The 21,111-nt window shown below is 44.5% G+C and overlaps 2 protein-coding genes and 1 long non-coding RNA gene across 9 annotated transcripts in view; 2 read left to right on the top strand and 1 right to left on the bottom strand.

Moving 5' to 3' along the window:
- LOC105499549 (solute carrier family 14 member 2) overlaps nucleotides 1–4,448 on the top strand; it is a 485,447-nt gene extending 480,999 nt beyond the window's left edge. For both annotated transcript variants that reach the window (XM_011772176.3, XM_011772179.3), the window contains 2 exons: nucleotides 2,895–2,944; nucleotides 4,248–4,448. In XM_011772176.3, coding sequence (XP_011770478.2) covers nucleotides 2,895–2,944; nucleotides 4,248–4,448 — 251 coding nt within the window. The remainder of the gene's footprint in view (nucleotides 1–2,894; nucleotides 2,945–4,247) is intronic.
- The window catches only part of LOC105499544 (uncharacterized), a 228,556-nt gene that overhangs the window by 107,468 nt on the left and 99,977 nt on the right, over nucleotides 1–21,111 (bottom strand). The window lies entirely within an intron of this gene.
- The window catches only part of LOC105499522 (solute carrier family 14 member 1 (Kidd blood group)), a 59,241-nt gene continuing 47,151 nt past the window's right edge, over nucleotides 9,022–21,111 (top strand). Inside the window, exon 1 of the mRNA XM_011772148.3 lies at nucleotides 9,022–9,152. The gene's annotated coding sequence lies outside the window, so the exon portion shown is untranslated. The remainder of the gene's footprint in view (nucleotides 9,153–21,111) is intronic.

The following is a 21,111-nucleotide window of genomic DNA, read 5'->3' as shown; positions in this document are numbered from 1 at the left end:
AATGCTCAGCTATCTTTAAAATCAGTCATCGTTTATATTATTAAATTGGTTTGGGCCTCATCCCATTAAAAATTAAAAGTTTGAATGCTAGAAATGAAAAGTCAAGGAGTCCTGAAATTTTTAGATTCAGAGTCAAGACTGTGCCACTCTAGGCTCTCTTAGTGGCCCACGAACTCCACGTAAGATCAGAGCAGGTGGCCCGGTTGGGGAGTTGGTGGGGGGCATAGCGGGGTGGGCAGGTGGCTGCATCTGGAGCCTGGAGCTGTAACTTCTGTCCAGAGTCTCAGAGGACAAGGATATCTAGGATACCAGCTGGGAAAGGACATTACAGGGTATCCCTGGATACCAACTCCAAGTTCTGCTTATTCACTAAGGAATATTCATGTTCAACAAACAAATCTTAAATGCCCAAATTAAGTCAGATATTGCCCTGGTGGTTCTCAACCAGGGGTGATTTTCCCCTTCCCCAGGAACATTTGGCAATGTCTGATGACATTTTTGTGTGTCATACCTGAGGCTGGGGGAAGTGCTACTGGCATCTAATGGGTAAAAGCCAGAGATGCTCTTAAACACCCTACAATACACAGGACAGCCCCCTACAATAAGGAATTTCTCCGTCCAAGGTGTCCACGGAGCTGGAGCTGTGAAACCTTGGCACGGGCCATCTCATTTAATCTTCCCTCCAGCCCTGTAAAGTGTGTGGATGATATTAATACCCCCATTTCACAGATGGAGAAGCTAAATACATTGCTTGAAGTCAGGTCTGCCTGACTGTAAAAGACTGTGCTCTTTTCAGGACACCACACTGTTTCCTGAAGCCAGTGCTTTCTCTACCAGTGAAAAAATTCAAGCCCAGAACGGTTAGGCCCTTTTCCAACATCACACAGTCAGTGATGGATAAGACAGGCCAGGTGGCCAGGCATCCTGTCACAAAGGTTCCTTCCACCACAGCCTGCTCTGCACATCATCTGAGACGGACAGTTCTCCCTCCAGCCCAGGCAGGCTGCATGTCTCATTTCGTCTTCCTTCTTCTAGCCTTCCTCCTCTCTCCCAACTCTGCAAGCCCTACAGCCACACAGGAGTCCACGCGGGGTTTTCAGAGGATTTTCCTGCTAGTAACAACACCAAATTTGATAACATAGCAAATATCAGTGGGGGAAGAGGGAGAGAGAATGAATCCTTTGGCTCTGGATTCCAGGGAAGATGGATGGAGTTGGAATCTTCCATTCTTCACAGACCAACACCAGAGTCCCTCTCGGGCCATCTGGCTCCCCTTTATCCTGGGGCCTTGGTGGTGCTTGGTTTGCCTCTGTCTTTTCAACCTCAGATCTGAGAGGCGGGTTAAGAGCCCACTCACAGAGCCAGATGGCTGGGGCTCTGCCACTGGTTAGCCATGTAATCCTGGGCAAGTTGCTTGAACTCTCAATGCCTGATACTCACAGTGCCCAACTCCTACAGCTGTTGTCAGGATCAAATTAGATCATTTGTGAACATGATGAGAATAATGCTGACACATAGGGAATATCCAGTAAGCGCTAAGCTCTATTATCTCTAGTTAAGTGATGTATGTTAATTAATGAGGATTCAGCAAACACAAAGGATGGCATGGGCTCCTGTTTGCTCTCAGAGAATAAGCTGCCTCATGTGACCCATGATGCCCATTGACAGCCGCACACTCCACTTCATATAACTCATGGAACTCATTCTCTTTCGTTTGTTTGTTTGCTGTTTTTTGAGACCAGGTCTTGCTCTGTCACCCAGGCTAGAGCACAGTAACTAGCATGATCATAGTTCACTGCAGCCTCAAACTTCTGGGCTCAAGCCATCCTCCTCCCTCAGCCTCCCAAGTAGCTGAGATTACAGGCACATGCCACCACACCCAGTTAATGTTTTTGGTTTTTGTAGAGATTATATCTTGCTTTGTTGCCCAGACTGGTCTCAAGTGATCCTCCCAAACTTGAGGACAGATCCTCAAGTCTCAGCCTCCCAAAGTGCTGGGATTACAGACATGCACCACTGCTCCCGGCTGTGTAACTCATTCTTTAACCTCATCTACTCTTCCACCTTGAATCTCCACCTCCAAAACAAAAGAGACTTCTCTAACTGAAATATAGGCCAAACAGTCATGTTATTTCACCTCTCTGAGTCTCAGTTTTCTCATGTGTGAAATGATGACAATAATAGTGCTTACACTGTAGGAATGCTGAAAGCTATGGTAGTATTGCCACTAGCTGGGCATACAATAACACACTAATAAAGGTCAGCTCTTGTTAATATAATCCTAAGGACAACTGGGATGCTCTCAGTGAGAAATGAAGGGTTTGGAAGCAAAGGCCAATTACACTAGCACATTTTAATAGCTTCTCCCCTGTTGCTGACACTGGGCTCATTCCCAGTGGTCAGCCTCATCGTACCTTCCACAGGGGCTACACGACAAGGCACTGGGCATGTCAAGTCTTCCTCAAGCTTTCAGAATGCTGCTCTTCCCTAGAAACCCATATTATGTTAATAACTTGTGATGAAATATTCCAGTAGGGAGTTCTGGGATTCACTTGCCTTCACCGTATAGTAAAATTTTCATTTATGGTTTATGCTGTTAAATGTTCCTTTACTGGAATGCAAGGTGGTGGGACCCAAGAGAACTGTAACAGCTCAATTCTGGCCCTTTTTAACAAGTTCATCTGCTGTCTTCGCTGCGCCGGCATTTGCATGGAATTGAACACTTTTAAAGCTGCCAAGGAACGGAAACATAACTCAAATTTTTAAAAAATCTTAGAGATAGCATTTGTGGCATAAAATTGATGGGAAGAGAATATGTAGACCAATCTCGAGGTGCTATTAAATAGTTACTGGTCTATTTCTTGTTTTGTTTTTTTTTTTTTTTTTTTTTCTAGCACTGTTTGCTGCCTATCTGGGCGCTGCCCTGGATAACATGTTATCTGTGGTGAGTCGACACAGGTTCAGAACATGCCTACAACACCCTTCCTGGTGTCCTCTTGGTTTCCCCCAAACCTGCAGAAAACCTCTCTCCTCTAAGAACCATTCCCCAGTTCATCTCCCTCATTTCAAGTCACGCTACTCACTTTAGCACCTGCTAGGCAGAGAGAGCCAGGCCCCAAAAGTTTACATTTCAACTATGGGCCAATCCATTCCTATCATCAGTAGGCCAGGAGCTCCTTAGAGGACAATTTGAGGAGCATTATCTTGTAAATCAAATTCCTCTCTATCGTCTTCTGTAAATATTTTTAAATATTTATTATTTAATTTGTGTGTGTCTGCCCAGCTAGCTTGTGAGCCAGCATATATCCTTGCCCCATGGCAACTAACCAGCTCCTCTCCATAGAAGAAGGGGAGTCAAGCCCCAGCCAGGCCAGAGAGAAGCCAGAGCTGAAGCTTAAGATCACGGGCCAGTCTGGGAACCCCTTCCTCATCTGGGCTCCAGTAGGGTGATGTGTGAGGTCAGGAGGAGCCCATGCTGGCCCCCAACCCCAGTGCAGAGGGCTCAGGGCCCCACTTGCAGCTGGTGCCTCCCCTTCTCAGATAATGGTACAAGGGCACACTTTGCGCGGACAACCAGGAGGAGTCCAGGTGATCCTGTGGATAAGGAGGGGGTAGGCATTCTAGTCACACCTGCCTAAATCTCTCCTTTACCTTTAGTGAAAATGGGTGGTTTGGACTTAGCATAGGAAGGAATTTTTCTAAGCAGTAGAATTTGCCTTCCCTGATACTATCCTGTCTTCCCCAGTGAACTAAATCTCTTTTCTGGGCCTCATTGTATTTGTGCACACCTCAGCTAAACACTTGATGTTGTACAGTTTTGTGATGAGTCTAGTACTCATTGTACTAGATGCAAAAGACACTTCTCCAACAGGGGCTGACGGGAGAAGACACAGGATGACCATAGTTCCTAGAGTTAGAAGTCTAACCTGGCCAGAAACACAGCTTCTGACAAAACACAGCTTCTACAAAAGGCATATTATGCTTTGATGACTTCTACATGAGGGCATATTAGCCCAACTATTAGGGTTCCCAGTGGCTGCATTTTGAAGATTATGTGTTCACCTGTTATAATGCAGATGAATAGCACTGGCATGATTTTATTTATATTGGTCATCAATGAAGTATCTTCATCAATGCCCATAAAGCAGCCCCTCCTGTCCCCAGGGCTGTAGGTGATTGATAAGGGCTGATTAAAACAGCACAAGCACCTGATATGACCAAGGCTTATCTGTGTTCTTTCCCCCCAGTTTGGATTGCCACCCTGCACTTGGCCCTTCTGTCTCTCAGCTCTCACCTTCCTGCTCCTGACGACCAACAACCCCGCCATCTACAAGCTCCCGCTCAGCAAAGTCACCTACCCAGAGGCCAACCGCATCTACTACCTGTCCCAGGAGAGAAACAGAAGGGCATCAATCATAACAAAGTACCAGGCCTACGACATCTCCTAAGTTTCCCTCTCTAAAACACATCACTGTAAATTCAGCCTTCAGCAGGCAGTCCAGGTCCCCAGGATAAGAGACCACTTAGCCTTCCCTTCGGTCTGCTCTGGGACTCTCTCCCCAAACACAAAGAAACATGTATGTAGTCACCATTCCAGAACCTCTCTTTTCTAAGATGCACAACGCTGTTCAAAGATATGTTTAGTTGAAACTTTATACCCATAGTTTGTTCCATAAGAGCTCCCTTTGAGGGGAACTTGCCCTCTTCTGTGAAATAAGCCTCATCCTTAAAGAGAAGTCACCAAGAAAGGGATAGAGGTCAGCGACATGGTCACACAACTCGGTCATTTAATATGGAAAGCACAATACCAGGAGCTGTGTGTTAGCCCGGAAGGCAAGAGGGCTGGTTCTGCCCCAGCTCTGCTGCTAATGAGCCCCTACCATGTTGAGCAAGTCCTTCCCCACTCTCCGCCTCAATTTCTTAATCAGTTTCATGACAGGGAGGGATGTGAAAGTCCTTTCCACCTCAGAAGTGTTGATTATTCTCTCTCTTCTATAGTCTGATGAAATCAGCATGACAACAAGTAATTACTTTAAGTCAAGGATGGAAGGGTTACCCGAGAAAAGGCAGGAGAATGTTAACGTTCTATAAAGTTTTATTTTTGGGTTATGGGAAGTTGCTCTCCAGACTTGGGGTTAGGAATCTAAATTCACTGAAAATGCCAATGTGCTTTCCTTTACATTACAGAAATATTTCTGGAGGTGTCAGATGAAAACTGATCTGTATCAACACTCAAATCATGTTATAAACAAATGTGTTTCCCTTTGTAATATTCATAATCGTACTCTCATTAAACTGTTGAAATTTGCAAGTCAGCATCAGGGTTTTCTTAAAATGGGGCTCACCTAGAGGTTCACACATTGCTTACTTGAGGGGTTTTCCACGGTCAAGCATGTGCCTGAAAAGAGACAAGGATGGGCTCAAAATCATCAGAACAGGGTTTGATTTGCTTATGGAGTGAATTACACAGAAATGACCTTGGATATGGTTTTCTGTTTGAGTTGAAGCACAGATTGTTAATAACCCATCTCACTATTTAGGGTAGAGTCTGTTAGCTTTGTGCCCCCAAATTACAAATCAAGCCAGTCTTGAGTGGCTAGTAACTCTTGTTTAGTCACTCTGGTTATAGTTTCAAGCTCCTGAGCCACAAACCTTCTTTGTGGAACTCCATGTGGCCGGACCTTCCCACCCCTTCTCCAGGGGGAATGAACCTCTCATAGTGCCACAGTGGGGCCTCCCACCACCCCCCAAGCACACATGCACTCCCAGTTTAATGTCATGGAGATGAGGACATAAGAGGGAATGTGGGGGAGGAGAGGCAGGAACAGACCCTCTATAACCACAGCTTTAAAGAAAGAATTACATTTTACCAAATGTAATTCATTTAGAAAAAGTTAATTTCTATGTTTACCTTTTCTCAGTCTGCCCCCAAGATTCTGGCCATCTTTTAGCAGCCCAAGAGCACTGGGCGGCATATTTCTCTTCCACATCATATCTAGCCCATACGACTTCTCCAGGAAAATGCAGCACTTAAGGGTAGAAACAAATCCTCCACATTGAAAAAGCGAGTCACACTCCAGAGGCTACCTCTGAGTTTGCAATCACACCTTGAGGCCAAGAAGGTCTCAGGCTGTATTTTAATGACCATGGAATTAGTGCTCTCTGAGGATTAAGCATCCAGGAATTTCACCAGAAGGCTGTTTATGCTCACAGCTCACTTAGTTGCCCCAGAACCTCCAAATGATGACATACAACTATTAAAGCACCAGTTTTCATGCATTTTCCACCAAAGTGTTATAATCTGGTTTTATTAAGAGCAGGAAACCCTTCACGTGCATGCTGTTCTGGTTATTGACCGCTAATAAAGCCCTTCAGCTGTTCTAAGTATTCCAATATCCTCGGCTATAAAGCAAGCTTAGTTGGCCCACGATACTAAGCAAAGTAGAAATAGATGGGGTAGAAGAATTTGACCTATGAAAACATACAAGGTCTACAGAATACCAAAGTAGCCAGTCTAGTCCAGCACTTCAATTAAGCACCAACAGTGGAGAGCTGCAGCCGGTTCCACCAGCTCCTGCGAACCCACTACGTGAGCACATTTCTCCCCATGCCATTCAGTGACATCACATTGATAGCTTGAAACTGGCCACAGTGGGAATATTTACATCACAGAAATCAGCAAACTCTATAAATCTTGGCATGAACACAAGACACCAACACGTGCTTTACAAGCACACATACAAACAACAAGACAAAAAGGTATACAGGAATGTGAGAGGGAAAAGGGAGTGGGGTATAAAAATAAAAGGACAGGGCTGGGCGGGGTGGCTCACACCCGTAATCCTAGCACTTTGGGAGGCCAAGGCAGGTGGATCACCTGAGGTCAGGAGTTCAAGACCAGCCTGACCAACATGGAGAAAACCCATCTCTACTAAAAATACAAAATTAGCCAGGTGTGGTGGCACGTGCCTCTAATCCCAGCTACTCAAGAGGCTGAGGCAGGAGAATCGCTTGAACCCGGGAGGCAGAGATTGCGGTGAGCAGAGATCATGCCACTGGACTCCAGCCCAGACAAGAGTGAAACTTCATCTCAGAATGAATGAATGAATAAATAAAATAAATAAAAGAATATACACACCTATATATCCCAGATAAGGGCCTTACATGGGCCCATGAAGATACGCTGGGGACCAAGGCACATGATTAACTCAACTGTCGGGGAAATTTTTTAAATGAGTGGGGCAGAGTGTGTGACACATATATGAACACATACATGCACACGCACACATGCACAAGTTTTTTTTCCTTCATTGAACTAGCCCATTGATGGCACATAATAGCCCTGAGAAATAGCAACTGAGTAATTGACTGAAACACCCTCCTACCCCTCTGTCTCAATGGAGCTGCTTTTCTATTCTCTCTACAGAATAAATTCTGTAGACTCTATTGGCTGGAATTTGAAAACCGTTTCACGCACACAACAACGTACTTATAACAGATACACAGGCTCTCAACTAGGCCAACTGACTTGCCTCCAGAACTTACTGCCTGTAGCCTCCTCCCAAAACACATGTGTAGGGTTCAGGAAAAGAACTTTTCAGAGTGGTGCATGGTATCTAGCCCTCAGCATTCCATCATTTTATGAGCAATAACTTCAAGCCCCTTTTGCAAACAGTCTTCTGCAACCATCCTTTCCTTACAGAGCCTTTGTTATATTCAGACATTTAAACTATGTAATGTTCTCAGGTGAGGAGCAGGTAGATCAATGGTAGATTGGTTCTCAAACTCGAGTATGTATCGGAATCACCTGGAGACCTTATTTAACACATGTTAGTGGGCCCTATTCCAAGACTGTCAGTCAGTGGACCTGAGGCAGGGCCTGAGAATTTCCTTTTCTAACAAATTCTCCACAGATGTTGATGCTGTGGGTCTAGGAGCCCATACTTTATGAGATAGACTTAGAAATAGGATGCTGCCTCCACTGATTTATTTTCCTTTCATTGCATATTGTAATTCACTGGTTGCAAATCTAAGAATAGACACACTGGTTGTACATCTACGAATCATCTGCAAGGCTTATTAAAACACAAATCCCTGGGCCTCAACCTCAAAGATTTGGATTCACTAGATCTGGGTGGAACCAAAAATCTGTGCTTCTAACAAACTCTCAGATTATACAGATGTGGCGGGATCCAAGTTCAGAGATCATTGCACAGGTTCTTACTCTCGGCTAGATAAGGATCCTCTGATTCTGATGCCAGGCCCTACCTCAGGCCAATTAAGCCAGCAATGGGCCTGGGCACAGGTAATTTTTTAAAGCTCCTGGGGTGATTCTAACATGCAGCTGGGGCGGGAAAACAACTGTGCTGCCTATTTCTTGGGCCCCAGCTGTTTCTAATTTGAGTCACTCTTCAGCCCTTCGTTAACCCCCAGTCCCCATCCTCAGTCCCCAGGTGGGTTTGAACCTGCCATGGGATGCAGGGAGAAGCGCTGGGCACTGAGGCAGGAGGAGCACAGACAGCACAGAGAATCCTCTAAAGTAAAGTTTGTCTCTTTCTCACTGTTGTTGGGGGCTCACCCTGCACCCCAAAGAAGACTAGATGAAAAAAAAAACCACTAACCAGTAACATCCGGCTCAGTTCGCTGAGCACAAAAACAAGGTTTTGCTTTGGCCCTAGAAGCCTGCTGAGTGAGGCCAGGCGCGGTGGCTCAAGCCTGTAATCCCAGCACTTTGGGAGGCCGAGACGGGCGGATCATGAGGTCAGGAGATCGAGACCATCCTGGCTAACACGGTGAAACCCCGTCTCTACTAAAAATACAAGAAAATTAGCCGGGCGAGGTGGCGGGCGCCTGTAGTCCCAGCTACTCGGGAGGCTGAGGCAGGAGAATGGCGTGAACCCGGGAGGCGTAGCTTGCAGTGAGCCGAGATCGCGCCACTGCACTCCAGCCTGGGGCACAGAGCAAGACTCCGTGTCAAAAAAAAAAAAAAAGAAGCCTGCTGAGTGAGTGCCTTGGCACTAGAAAAGAGGAGCAGGGGATTGTCCGGAGTTCCTCCAACCATGCTGCTCTCAGGCAGCACAGGCACCCGCAGAGCTGGCTAGAGGTCAGAGGTGTGGCCCCAGTGAGAAGCAGCAGGTGTGCCCTATGAGCAGGTAGGATGGGGTTAAGGGCTGGCCTGGAATGAGGGCAGAAGGTGGAAGTTGGGGGGAATGGTGATGACAGCAGTTGTTGCAAGAGGGCAAGCCGGTGGGCAGGCAGTGGGTGTAGAAAAGCAGCTCCATTGAGACAGGCATGCAGGGAGCCCTGTGCAGGCAGACATCTGCGGTCAGGGGTGAAGGAGGTGGAGAAAAGCAGAACATGGAGTCATGTAGAGAGCAGGTACTAGTGGCCAGCTGGCACTGTAACAGGAAGAGGGCAAAAAAAAAAAAAAATTAGTTTTGGAGGTGGGGTGAGGCTCCACCCCTCTGTGAACTGCCCGGTGGGGCCAGCGCTGGGCTGGGACAGGGATGGGGTAGCTTTCAATCCTTTCCCCAGTACTTGCTTCTGGAGGGGTCAGTCTGGGTCACTAGGAGCCACGTGTCACTTACAGCATGGCCTGAGCAGTAGTTGTAAAGGGTGTCATGGGGTGGGGAGATGGACAAGTCAGGCACTACAAATTACAGCAGAGCATTACAAATCCTGGTGCCCAGGCAACAGCCCAGACCAGCTCTATCAGAATCTTAGGGGTGGCCCATGCCTGGGTGGTTTCCAAAGCTCCTCAGGGGGCCCCCTCAGTAGAAGCTGTGGGGGGCACTCGGTGCTGTGCTGCGCTATGCAGGGCTGCAGGGAGAAGATTCCCTAAAGAGCTCTCAAGTGGGAGGAGCCCCAGGCAGCATGATTTTGTCAAGTGGAGATTGTCTCTGTCCCTGGGGTCAGAGGAGACCTGCAACCGTGCAGTTCTTAACCTCTGGATCTGGACAAATGTAAGCTTTGCTCTTGGCCCCTCTAAAGACCTGTGAATCCTGTTCTGCTCATCTGTGTGTCATTCTTGTTTTTAAGCTTCCAGAGAGACACTGATGCTTAGCTAGTTTCTAACCCTAGCATACAGCAAGATGGAAAGCTCAGGACACGAGATTAAAGTGACAATCTGGAGGGCAGGACAGGGACTCTGGGCTGTGGCTGGAGCTGGGCCACAAGCCGCCTTCAGGGGCTGACTTCCTGTTCTCCCAGGCCCCACCGTGGCTCCTTGGCCTTAGCCCCAGGTTCTCAGCATGAACAGACTGTGAGCTCCTTGTGAACAGGGATGAATTTTGTACATTCCCCTAACTGGGGCCTCTCTCCCCAGGGGCAGTGAATGAGTGAGTGAGTGACAGACACAGTTATCCTAAAGTAGGTCCTCCAAATTATGTCCAGCAAAAAAGAGGCATTGCCTTCTCTGTTGTTATCTGTCCTCCCATCAGTGTCTCACAAGTCTTAATAGCTTTTGAACAAGTGGACCCATATTTACATTTTGTACTGGGCCCCATGAATTACGTAGCTGGTCCTGCGCTGAGCTCCTGGTGGCAACTGGAGCCTGCTCTCCCATGGCTGCAGCATCAAAGATCCCTCTGGGCTAGTTCTCTGCTTTCAAGCTCCTTCCTCACTCATGACAGCATGAGAGAGCAACGCAGAGCCGCAATATACACAGAGCCTCACTTGTGAGGTACTCACTTGACAAGCATCCCAGGGAGCAAAGGAAGTGCACCTTCCACCCTGAAGACCCAGCACACCCAGGCTCCATGGTGCAGGGACTGGAACAAACCAGGATGGCACCCAGCAACCAAAATATTTGTGGATTTTCCAGCTGGAGCAAAGGAAAGACCGAGACAGACCCTTACTCATAATCAGCTCGTGAGACGCCCTACTGGAGCAAGGCAGAAAGAGCAGCCAGACTTTTCTCCATCCCTGCATACCGCCCTGGGGGCTCTTTGAATCAACGTTTAGCTGGATTTCACCCAATCACAAGCGTGTGTGAGCACGGAGTACCACCATGACTTGGCTTCCTGCCCAACACATCACACCACAACCTGTTGAGTAACCCATCTTCCCCACCACGTTATAACCTCTGAGGGGACAGATTATGTATCTTCATGGCCCCCATCTCCAGGCCTGGCACGCAGCAAATGCTTGATACATATTGACTGACAGATGGATCCCTCCTTCAGCATCCCTGTAAACCTGGAATTGATTCCAGGAGGTGTGTACTAAGCGAGGTAATGTTTAACCAAAATGCAGATTCTAGCACCTCCCCTGAACCCCAAGATAATGGGATTCAGTAAGTGATGGGGTATCTGCATTTTTACCTGCATCGCAAGTGACTTAAGGCCAATTCTCCTGACTGTCTGAAGAACTGAAAGAGGCAGGCAGAGAGAGGGGGCCTCAGCACAGGAATTTGAGTAGAATTCACGTAGAAGCCCAGGACGTGATTGCATGAGTGGCCGTGGGTCAGTGGGCAGCTTGCAAATCCAGTCATTGTAAGGCCTTATCCTAGGAAGGCCCTGACGGGGACTGCGGATGGGGGTGTAGGGTCAAGGCAGGTGGCTACCATCTGCCAAGAGCAGCAGCAGACCTGCGGCTGGCTCCATGGCCTCTGTGGTCCATGCCCACCCTCCCTCCTTACTATCACAGCAGTCGCCCAAATGGCCCAGAGAGGAGCTCGTGGGAACCACACTTACTGTTGACACTGGGAGAAAAGAATGGAAATATGATTTGGCATAACTTGAGGGACATATAGTTTGTGCCTTTCACACCCGAAAAACCTCAGTTTACATCCCTTATGAATGTCTTAGTAGCTTCTGTATTCTTTAAGAAAACTCTAGTTTTTACATAAAATTTAATCTTGACCATATACCTCAACATTTAATTTTATGTTATCTGGTATCACCTGTCACCTGGGTGAAGGGTTTTATTTGCTCAGCAAGGTGAGAAACTCTAAGGTCAAAGACCTCATCTTATAATTACTTGAACACAACATACTTTGGAGACCAAACACATTACTGAGCACAGGATATCCTTGCTGCTTGATTCACTTACTATTTGAACTCCTGGTTCTGAGATTGTTATCCGAGAAGAATAAAAGGATGCTGGATGTGCTTCCATGGAGAGACAAAACTGTCTGAGTTTTCTAAGGGCAAAGGCTAGGGAGGAGACAAAACTCTTCTTCTAAAAGTTTCATAGCTTTAGTTCTTATATTTAGGTCTCTGATCCACTTTGAGTTAATTTTTGTGTATGGTAGTAGAGTCCTCAATCTTCTGCAAGTGGATATTCAGTTGTCCCAGCACTATTTATTGAAAATACTATTCTTTTTTGCATATGGGATTGTTTTTCAGAATCTAGAAAAATCTTTAGTTCTCATTCCTCTTGCTCTAAGGTAGCATTTCTGTAACTCATCAGTCAAGGATCTTAATAAATACATATCCAAAAGAAAAAATTTTAAATAAGAAAAAGTCATATGATCCAAGGAGATCCAGGTACATTAAGCCAAATAAAGTTAAACATCTTTCATACCATTGGCTTCTCAAAGACTTTAATGCTAGTGTGCTTTTAATGAATCACTTATCCTTCTTTTACCAGAGAAGGCTGTGTGTGTGTGTGTGTGTGTGTGTGTATGTCCACATAGTAACATCTCTAGGAGTATACTTCCAAACACCTCAAGTTTTGGAATCTTTCTTTTGCAAGAATAGACTTACTGACTTGAACACTATTGGGTTGTTTTAATTTCATCTTGGAGAGTTAGGCTAACAGGATGGTTGGGGTGTGTGTGTTTTGTAGAGTTGTAGCTTTTATCTTTAACTTAACCAGGGCAAAGCAGAAATAACACAATAAACTATGAATTCCTCTGGGGTTTTCTTTAGAAACTGAATGTAGAAGCCACAATTTTAGTTTGTTTCTGAAGTGCCATTTTTCTTAAACTGAAATATTAATGAGTGTGTTGTTGTTTTGTTTTACTTTTTGAAAGTGTGGTCCAAGAACCACCTCAATCAGAATCACTCGGGTGTAGTTAAAAAGCGCAGATCCCTAAGGCCCCTTCAGACCTAATACTCAGAAACACTGGGGCTGGAGCCCAGACTGCACCCCCCCACCCCAGGATCCCTGGTGATTCCTGTGCACATCGAAGTTTGAAAAGCATGCTTTTCCTTGAAATTAAGAGACAGTGAACCCAGTTATCTGCAAAGAGATAGGGGACAGAGACTGACATGCACCTAGGACCAAGATGGCTCTTTCTGTACCTTTGTCCCTTCCCTTCTTCATCTGCACTGCCCACCTTCTGTGCCCTTTTGCATGCTCACACATCCTCCCTTATCATCAACGGACTTGAGCACACTGCTCACTCCTTGGCTTATGAAACCTTCACGGTGTCAGCAGAGGGCGCCAGAGCCCCTCCAAAAGCCATGGAAGGTTCCATTTGCTCGTTGCCCTCCTTTTGCATTCCAGGCTTTTGCATTCTATTCTAGGCATCTAATTTTCCAGGCTTAGGCCTGTCTCCTGCCTCACTGATTTTCAAAGGGACATTGGATCTCAGGAGAGTGCACAGCTGCTAAGAAACGCACTGATTATGGGGCCTGGAAATTTATTTACTGCCTCTGAGCCCAAATTTCACATCCTAACAAGGAACTAATTTATTAGCCTGTTATTGTAATTGTAGTTCTTTTAATGGTTAAATGAGGTAACAGGTGAATGTGCCCACGAAGGTCAGCAGCCCTGTGACTGCCAGCACCCTCCCCTGCGACCAATGGTGCAAGTGTAAGCATAGACACTGGTAACCCTGCTCCCACCTGCACCCTGCCACAGGTACAAGGGCACACAGGAATGCAGCAGCTCTACTTCTGCTGGTACCCCATAAGCACCCTGCCATGCTGCCACAGGTGCTAGAACACGTGAGTGAGCACAGATCCTGCTGCCACCGCCCCAAAGAAGCACTTTGTCTGGCACCACCCATCAGAGGGTTGTGGCCAGTGGACCGGGAACACCTTGACCCCTCTGATGCAGCAGGTTCCCAATCTCAGGGGGCCAGATAACAAAGCTGGGGTCCTGGTACCAGCTCCCCAGAGTTAGAGTCCACCAGGAGTGCTGAGCTGAGCTGTGACCCTAAAATCTTCCAGAAATGAACCCAGTCAACTGAACCCACCTTATACCACAACGAAACCCCCAAGGGTTTCATAAAAGAAGAGAAAAGCAAAAAAAGAGAGAGACAAAAACAAAAAAACAAAAACAGATTGAACGGACAGCAACTTCAGAGGTTGAAGGGACATCAGCCCACACAGATGAGAAGGAATCAGCACAAGAACTCTGGCAACTCAAAATGCCAGAATGTCTTCTTACCTCCAAATGACCACACAAGTTCCCCAGCAATGGGGCCTAACTGGGCTGAAATGGCTGAAATAACAGAAAAAGAATTCAGATTATGGATAGGAACAGAGGTCACTGACATCCAGGAGAAAGTTGAAACCCAATCCAAAGAATCTAAGGAATATAATAAAACAATACAGGAGATAACATATGAAATGGCATTTTGAGGAGGAACCAAACTGATCTGATAGACATGAAAAACTCACTTCAAGAATTTCATAATATAATCACAAATATTAACAACAGAATCAACCAAGCTAAGGAAAGAATCTCAGAGCTTGAAGACCAGTTCTACAAAATGGACAAAAATAAAAAACAATAAAGAAGAATAAATAAAACCTCCAAGAAATATGGGATTATGTAAAGAGACCAAATATACAACTCCCTGGCATCCCTGAAAGAGAGAGAGAGACAGCGAGAGAGTGAGAGCGAGCACAGAGCACAAGCAACTTGGAAAACATTTGAGGATATCATCCATGAATATTTCCCCAACCTCAGTAGAGAGGCCAACATTCAAATTCACGAAATGCAGAGAACCCTTGCAAGATACTATACAAGATGACCATCCCTAAGATACAATAGTCATCAGATTCTTCAAGGTCAAAATAAAAAACAAAATGTTAAAGGCAGCTAGAAAGAAGGGGCAGGTCACCTACAAAGGGAATCCCACTAGGCTAACAGTGACTCTTTCAGCAGAAGCTCTACAAGCCAGAAGCAACTGGGGAGCCTGTATTCAGCATTCTTAAAGAAAATAAATTCCAATCAAGAATTTTACATGCAGTCGAACTAAACTGTATAAGCAAAGGAAAAATAATATCCTTTTAGACAGGCAAATGCTCTTGGAATTCATTACCACCAGACCTGCCTCACAAGAGATCCTTAAGGGAATGCTGAATGTGGAAAGGCCATTACTGGCAACTGCAAAAACACACTTAGGTACTTAGACCATTGACACCATAAAGCAACCACACAATCAAGACTGCATAATAACCAGCTAATAACAGAATGCCAGGATCAAATCCACATACATCAATATTAATCTTGAATGTAAATAGGCTAAATGTCCCAATTAAAAGGCATAGAGTGGCAAGCTGGATAAAGAAGTAAGACCCAAATATATGCTGTCTTCAAGAGACCCATCTCACATGCAATGGCATTCATAGGTTCAAAGTAAAGGGATAGATAAAAATCTACCAAGCAAACAGAAAATAGAAAAAAGCAGAGGTTGCTATTCTAATTTCAGATAAAATAGTCTTAAAATCAAAACCAATTTTAAAAAGACAAAAAACATTACATGATAGTAAAGGGGTTTAATTCAACAAGAAGACCTAACTATCCTAAATAGACATGCACCCAACAGAACCACCTAGATTCATAAAGCAAGTTTTTAGAGACCTAGGAAGAGACTTAAATAGCTACACAATAATAGTGGGAGACTTCAACATCCCACTGAAAGTATTAGACATATCATCAAGGCAGAAAATGAACAAAGACATTCAGGACCCAATCTCGATACTTGACCAAATGGGCCTAACAGACATCTACAGAACTCTCCACCCCAAAATAACAGAATATGCATTCTTCTCATCTGCACATGGCACATACTCTAAAATCAATCACACAACCAACCATGAAACAATCCTCATCAAATTCAAAAAAATCCAAAATCATACCAAACACATCCTGAGGTCACAGAGCAATAAAATAAAAGTCAATAGTAAGGGGCCGGCTGCAGTGGCTTACACCTGTAATGCCAGCACTTTGGAAGGCTGAGGCAGGTGGATCACCGGAGGTCAGGAGTTCAATACCAGCCTGGCCAACATGGTGAAACCCTGTCTCTACTACAAATACAAAAATTAGCTGTGTATGGTGGCACATGCCTGTAGTCCCAGCTACTCAGGAGGCTGAAGCAGGAGAATCACTTGAACCCAGGAGGCAGAGGTTGCAGTGAGCTGAGATCGTGCCACTGCATTCCAGCCTGGGTGAGAGAGCAAGACTCCATTTCAAAAAAAAATAAAAAATAAATAAATAAATAAATAATAAACCTACTAAGGAAATTGCTCAAAACCATACAATTACATGAAAATTAAACAACCTGCTCCTAAATGACTAGAGTACACAATAAAATTGAGGCAGAAATCAAGAAATTATTTGAAATTAACAAGAACAAAGATACAACATACCAGAATTTCTGGGACACACCTAAAACAGTGTTAAGAGGAAATTTTCTAGCATTATCCTACATCAGAAAGTTAGATCTCAAATTAACAACCTAATTCACATCTAGAAGAACTAGAGAAACAAGAGCAAACCAACCCCAAATTTACAGAAGACAAGAAATAACTAAAATTAGAGCTGAACTGAAGTAAACTGAGATGTGAAAAACCATACAAAAGGTCAACAAATCCAGGAGTTAGTTATTTGAAAGAATAAATAAGATTAATAGCCTGTTAGCTAGATGAATTAAAAAAAAAGAGAGAAGATCCAAATAAACACAATAAGAAATAACAAAGGGAGATTACCATTGACCCCACAGAAATGCAAAAATAAAACCCTCCAGCAATGGAGGGTTATAAACATTTCTATGCACACAAACTATAAAACATAAAAGAAATGGATAAATCCCTGGAAACATACAACCTCCCGAGATTGAACCAAGAAGAAACTGAATCTCTGAAGAGAACAATAGCAAGTTCTGAAATTGAATCAGTAATAAGAAGCCTGCCAACCAGAAAAAGCCCAGGAACAGAAGGATTCACTGCTGAATTCTACCAGATGTACGTAAAAAAGAGGTGGTACCATTCCTACTGAAACTATTCCACAAAAATAAGGAGGAGGGACTCCTCCACAACTCATTCAATGAGGCCAGCATCTTCCTGATAGCAAAACCTGGCAGAGACACAATAAAAAGAGGAAACTTCCAGCCAATATCTTTGATGAACATAAATGCAAAAATACTCAACAAAATACTAGCAAACTGAATCCACCAGCACATCAAAAGGCTAATCCACCATGATCAAGTAGGCTTTATCCCTGAGATGCAAAGTTGGTTCAATATATGCAAATCAATAAATGTGATTCATCACATAAACAGAACTAAAAACAAAATGATCATCGCAATAGATGCAGAAGTCTTTCAATAAAATCCATTATCTCTTCATGTTTAAAATCCTCAACAAACTAAGCATTAAGAAACTTACCTCAAAATAATAAGAGCCATCTATGACAAACCCACAGCCAACATCATACTAAATAAGCAAAAGCTGGAATAATTCCCGTTGAGAAACAGAGCAAGACAGGGATGCTTCTCACTACTCCTATTCAACATAGTACTGGAAGTCCTAGCCAGAGCAAATAGGCAAGAAAAAGAAAAGGCGTTAATAGAAAAAGAGAAGAATTCAAACTATCTCTGTTTGCAGATGGTATGATTTTATACCTAGAAAACTCCATGGTTGCTGCCCAAAAGCTCCTAGATTTGATTAAAAAAAAAAAATTCAGCAAAGTTTCAGGATACAAAATTTATGTACAAAAGTTGCATTTCTATACACCAACAATGTCCAAGCTGAAAGCCAAATCAAGAATGCAATCCCATTTACAATAACCACAAAAAGAATAAAATATCTAGGAATACAGTTAACAAGGGAGGTGAAAGATCCTACAGTGAGAATCAAAAACACTCCTCAAAGAAAGCAGAGATGACACAAACAAATGGAAAAATTTTCCGTGCTCATGGATAGGAAGAATCAATATTGTTAGAATTACCATACTGTTCAAAGCAATGTATAGACTCAGTGCTTGTATTTATCTATTCTCACATTTGCTATAAAGAAATACCTAAGACTGGGCCGGGCACGGTGGCTCAAGCCTGTAATCCCAGCACTTTGGGAGGCCGAGACGGGCGGATCATGAGGTCAGGAGATCGAGACCATCCTGGATAACCCAGTGAAACCCCGTCTCTACTAAAAAATACAAAAAAAAAAAAAAAAAAAGAAATACCTAAGACTGGGTAAATTCTAAAGATAAAAGGGTTTAACTGGCTCACAGTTCTGCAGGCTATACAGGAGGCATGGCAGCATCAGCTTCTGGGTAGGTATCAAGGAGATTTTACTCATGGCAGAAGGCAAAGCAGGAGCAGACATCTTACATGGCAGAATAAGGACCGAGAGAGAGAGAGCGGGGAGGTGCCATGCACTTTTAAACAATCAGATCTCATGAGAACTCACTATTGTGATGACAGCTCCAAGGAGGATGGTATTAAACCATGAGAAACCACCCTCATGATCCAATCACCTTCCACCAGGCCCCACCTCCAACACCGGGGATTACATGTTGAATCATGAGATTTGGACAGGGACGCAGATCCAAATCATATCATTCCATCCCTGGCCCCTCCCAAACCTCATATCTTTCTCACATTGCAAAATCCCATCATGCCTTCCCAACATTCCTGCAAAGTCTTAACTCATTCCAGCATTAACTCAAAAGTCCAAAGTCCAAAGTCTCATCTGAGACAAGGCTAGTCCCTTCTGCCTATTAGCCTGGAAATGAAAAACAAATTAGTTACTTCCAAGATATAATGGATATTATAGGCATTGGGTAAATACTCCCATTCCAAAAGAGGGAGATCAGTCAAAAGAAAGAGGGAATAGGCCTCATGCAATTCTAAAACCCAGCAGGGCAGTCATGGGAAGATTCATCCCTGTGGGCTCACGAGGCAGGTTTATCCCTGTGGATTTGCAGGGTTCAGCCTGCAAGACTGCTCTTAAGGGCTGTTGTTGAGTGTTTGCAGCTTTTCCAGGTACACAGTGCAAGCCTTTGGTGGGTCTACCATTCTGGGATCTGGAGGACTCTCTTCTCACAGCTTGACTAGGCAGTGCCCCAGGGGGGTCTATGTTGGGGGGGTCCGGCCCCACATTTCCATTCCACACTGCCCTAGCATAGGTTCTCCATGAGGTCTCTGCCCCTGCAACAGGCTTTTCCATACATCTTCTGAAATCTAGGTGGAGGCTCTCAAGCCTCAGTTCTTGCTCTCTGTGCACCTGCAGGCTTAACACCACATGGAAGTCACCAAGGCTTCTGGCTTGCACCCTCTGAAGCAGTGGCCCAAGGTGCACCTGGGTCCTTTTTAGACACAGTTGGAGTAGCTGGGATACAGGGTCCAGTGTCCCAAGACTGTGCAGGGCAGCAGGGCCCTGGGACTGGCCCATGAAACCATTCTTTCCTCCTAGGCCTCTGGGCCTGTGATGGGAGAGTCTGCTGCAAAATTCTCTGAAATGCCTTTGAGGCCTTTTCCCCCATCGTCTTGGCTGTTATCATTTGGTTCCATTTTACTTATGCAAACTTCCGCAGGCTGTTTGAATTCTTCCCCATCAAAATGGGTTTTTCTTTCCTACCACATGGCCAGGCTGAAAATTTTCTGAACTTTTACACTCAGCTTCCCTTTTAAATATAAGTTCCAGTTTCAGGTCGTTTATTTGCTCACACATTGAGCATAGGTTTTTTAGAAGCAGCCAGGCTACTTCTTGAATGCTTTACTACTTGGAAATATCTTCCCCCAGATAACTCATCATCACTCTCAAGTTCAAATTTCATAGATCCCTAGAGAAGGATCAAAATGCACCCAGGCTGTTCGCTAAAGCATAGCAAAAGTGACCTTTACTCCAGTTGCCAATAAGTTCCTCATTTCCATCTGAGACCTCCGCAGCCTGGAGTTCATTGTCCATATCACTCTTAGCATTTCAGTCACAACAATTTAACAAGTCTCTAGAAAATTTCAAATTTTCCCTTGCCTTCCTGTCTTCTTTTGAGCCCTACACACTCTTCCAACCTCTGCCCACTACCCAGTTCCAAAGTCACTTCCACATTTTGAGATATCTTTATAGCAATGCCCCAGTCCTTGGTATCAATTTTCTGGATTAGTTTATTTTCACATTGCAATAAAGAAATACTTGAGACTGGTTAATTTATAAGAAAAGAAGATTAATTGGCTCATGATCCTACAGGCTGTAAAGGAAGCATGGTGGCATCTCCTTCTGAGGAGGCCTCGGGGAGCTTTTACTCATGGCAGAAGGCAAATGGGAGCAGGTGTCTTACATGGTAGTAGCAGGACCGAGAGAGAGAAGGGGAGGTGCCACATAAACAACCAGATCTCATGAGAACTCATTCTCATGATGATAGCACCAGGAGGGGATGGTGTTAAATCATAAGAAACTGCTCCTATGATGCAATCATCTCCCACAAGGCCCCACCACCAACATTGGGGATTACATTTTAACATGTAAAATGTTTAGATGGGGACACAGATCCAAACCATACGAATGTTATCCCTATCAAACTACCAATGACATTCTTCATAGAATTAGAAAAAAAAGAAACTATTCTAAAATTCGTAAGGAACAAAAAAGAGCCCAAATAGCCAAGACAATCCTAAGCAAAAAGAACAAAGCTGGAGACATCGCATTATCCCACTTCAAATACTTTGACCAACTAGCCTTTGGTTACAAGGCTACAGTAACCAAAACGGCATGGTACTGGTACAAAAACAGACACATAGATTGGTGGAACAGAATAGAGAGCTCAGAAATAATGCTTCACACATACACCATCTGGTCTTTGACAAAAGCCAAAAGTTGACAAAAACACGAAATGGAGAAAGGACTCCCTATTAAATAAATGGTACTAGGATAACTAGCTACATGCAGAAGATTGAAACTGGGTCCCTTCCTTTACCGTGTACAAAAATCA

This window comes from Macaca nemestrina, chromosome 19 (assembly GCF_043159975.1).
Source record: "Macaca nemestrina isolate mMacNem1 chromosome 19, mMacNem.hap1, whole genome shotgun sequence".
Lineage (NCBI taxonomy): Eukaryota > Metazoa > Chordata > Mammalia > Primates > Cercopithecidae > Macaca > Macaca nemestrina.
This window is presented reverse-complemented; position numbering and strand designations above follow the sequence as displayed.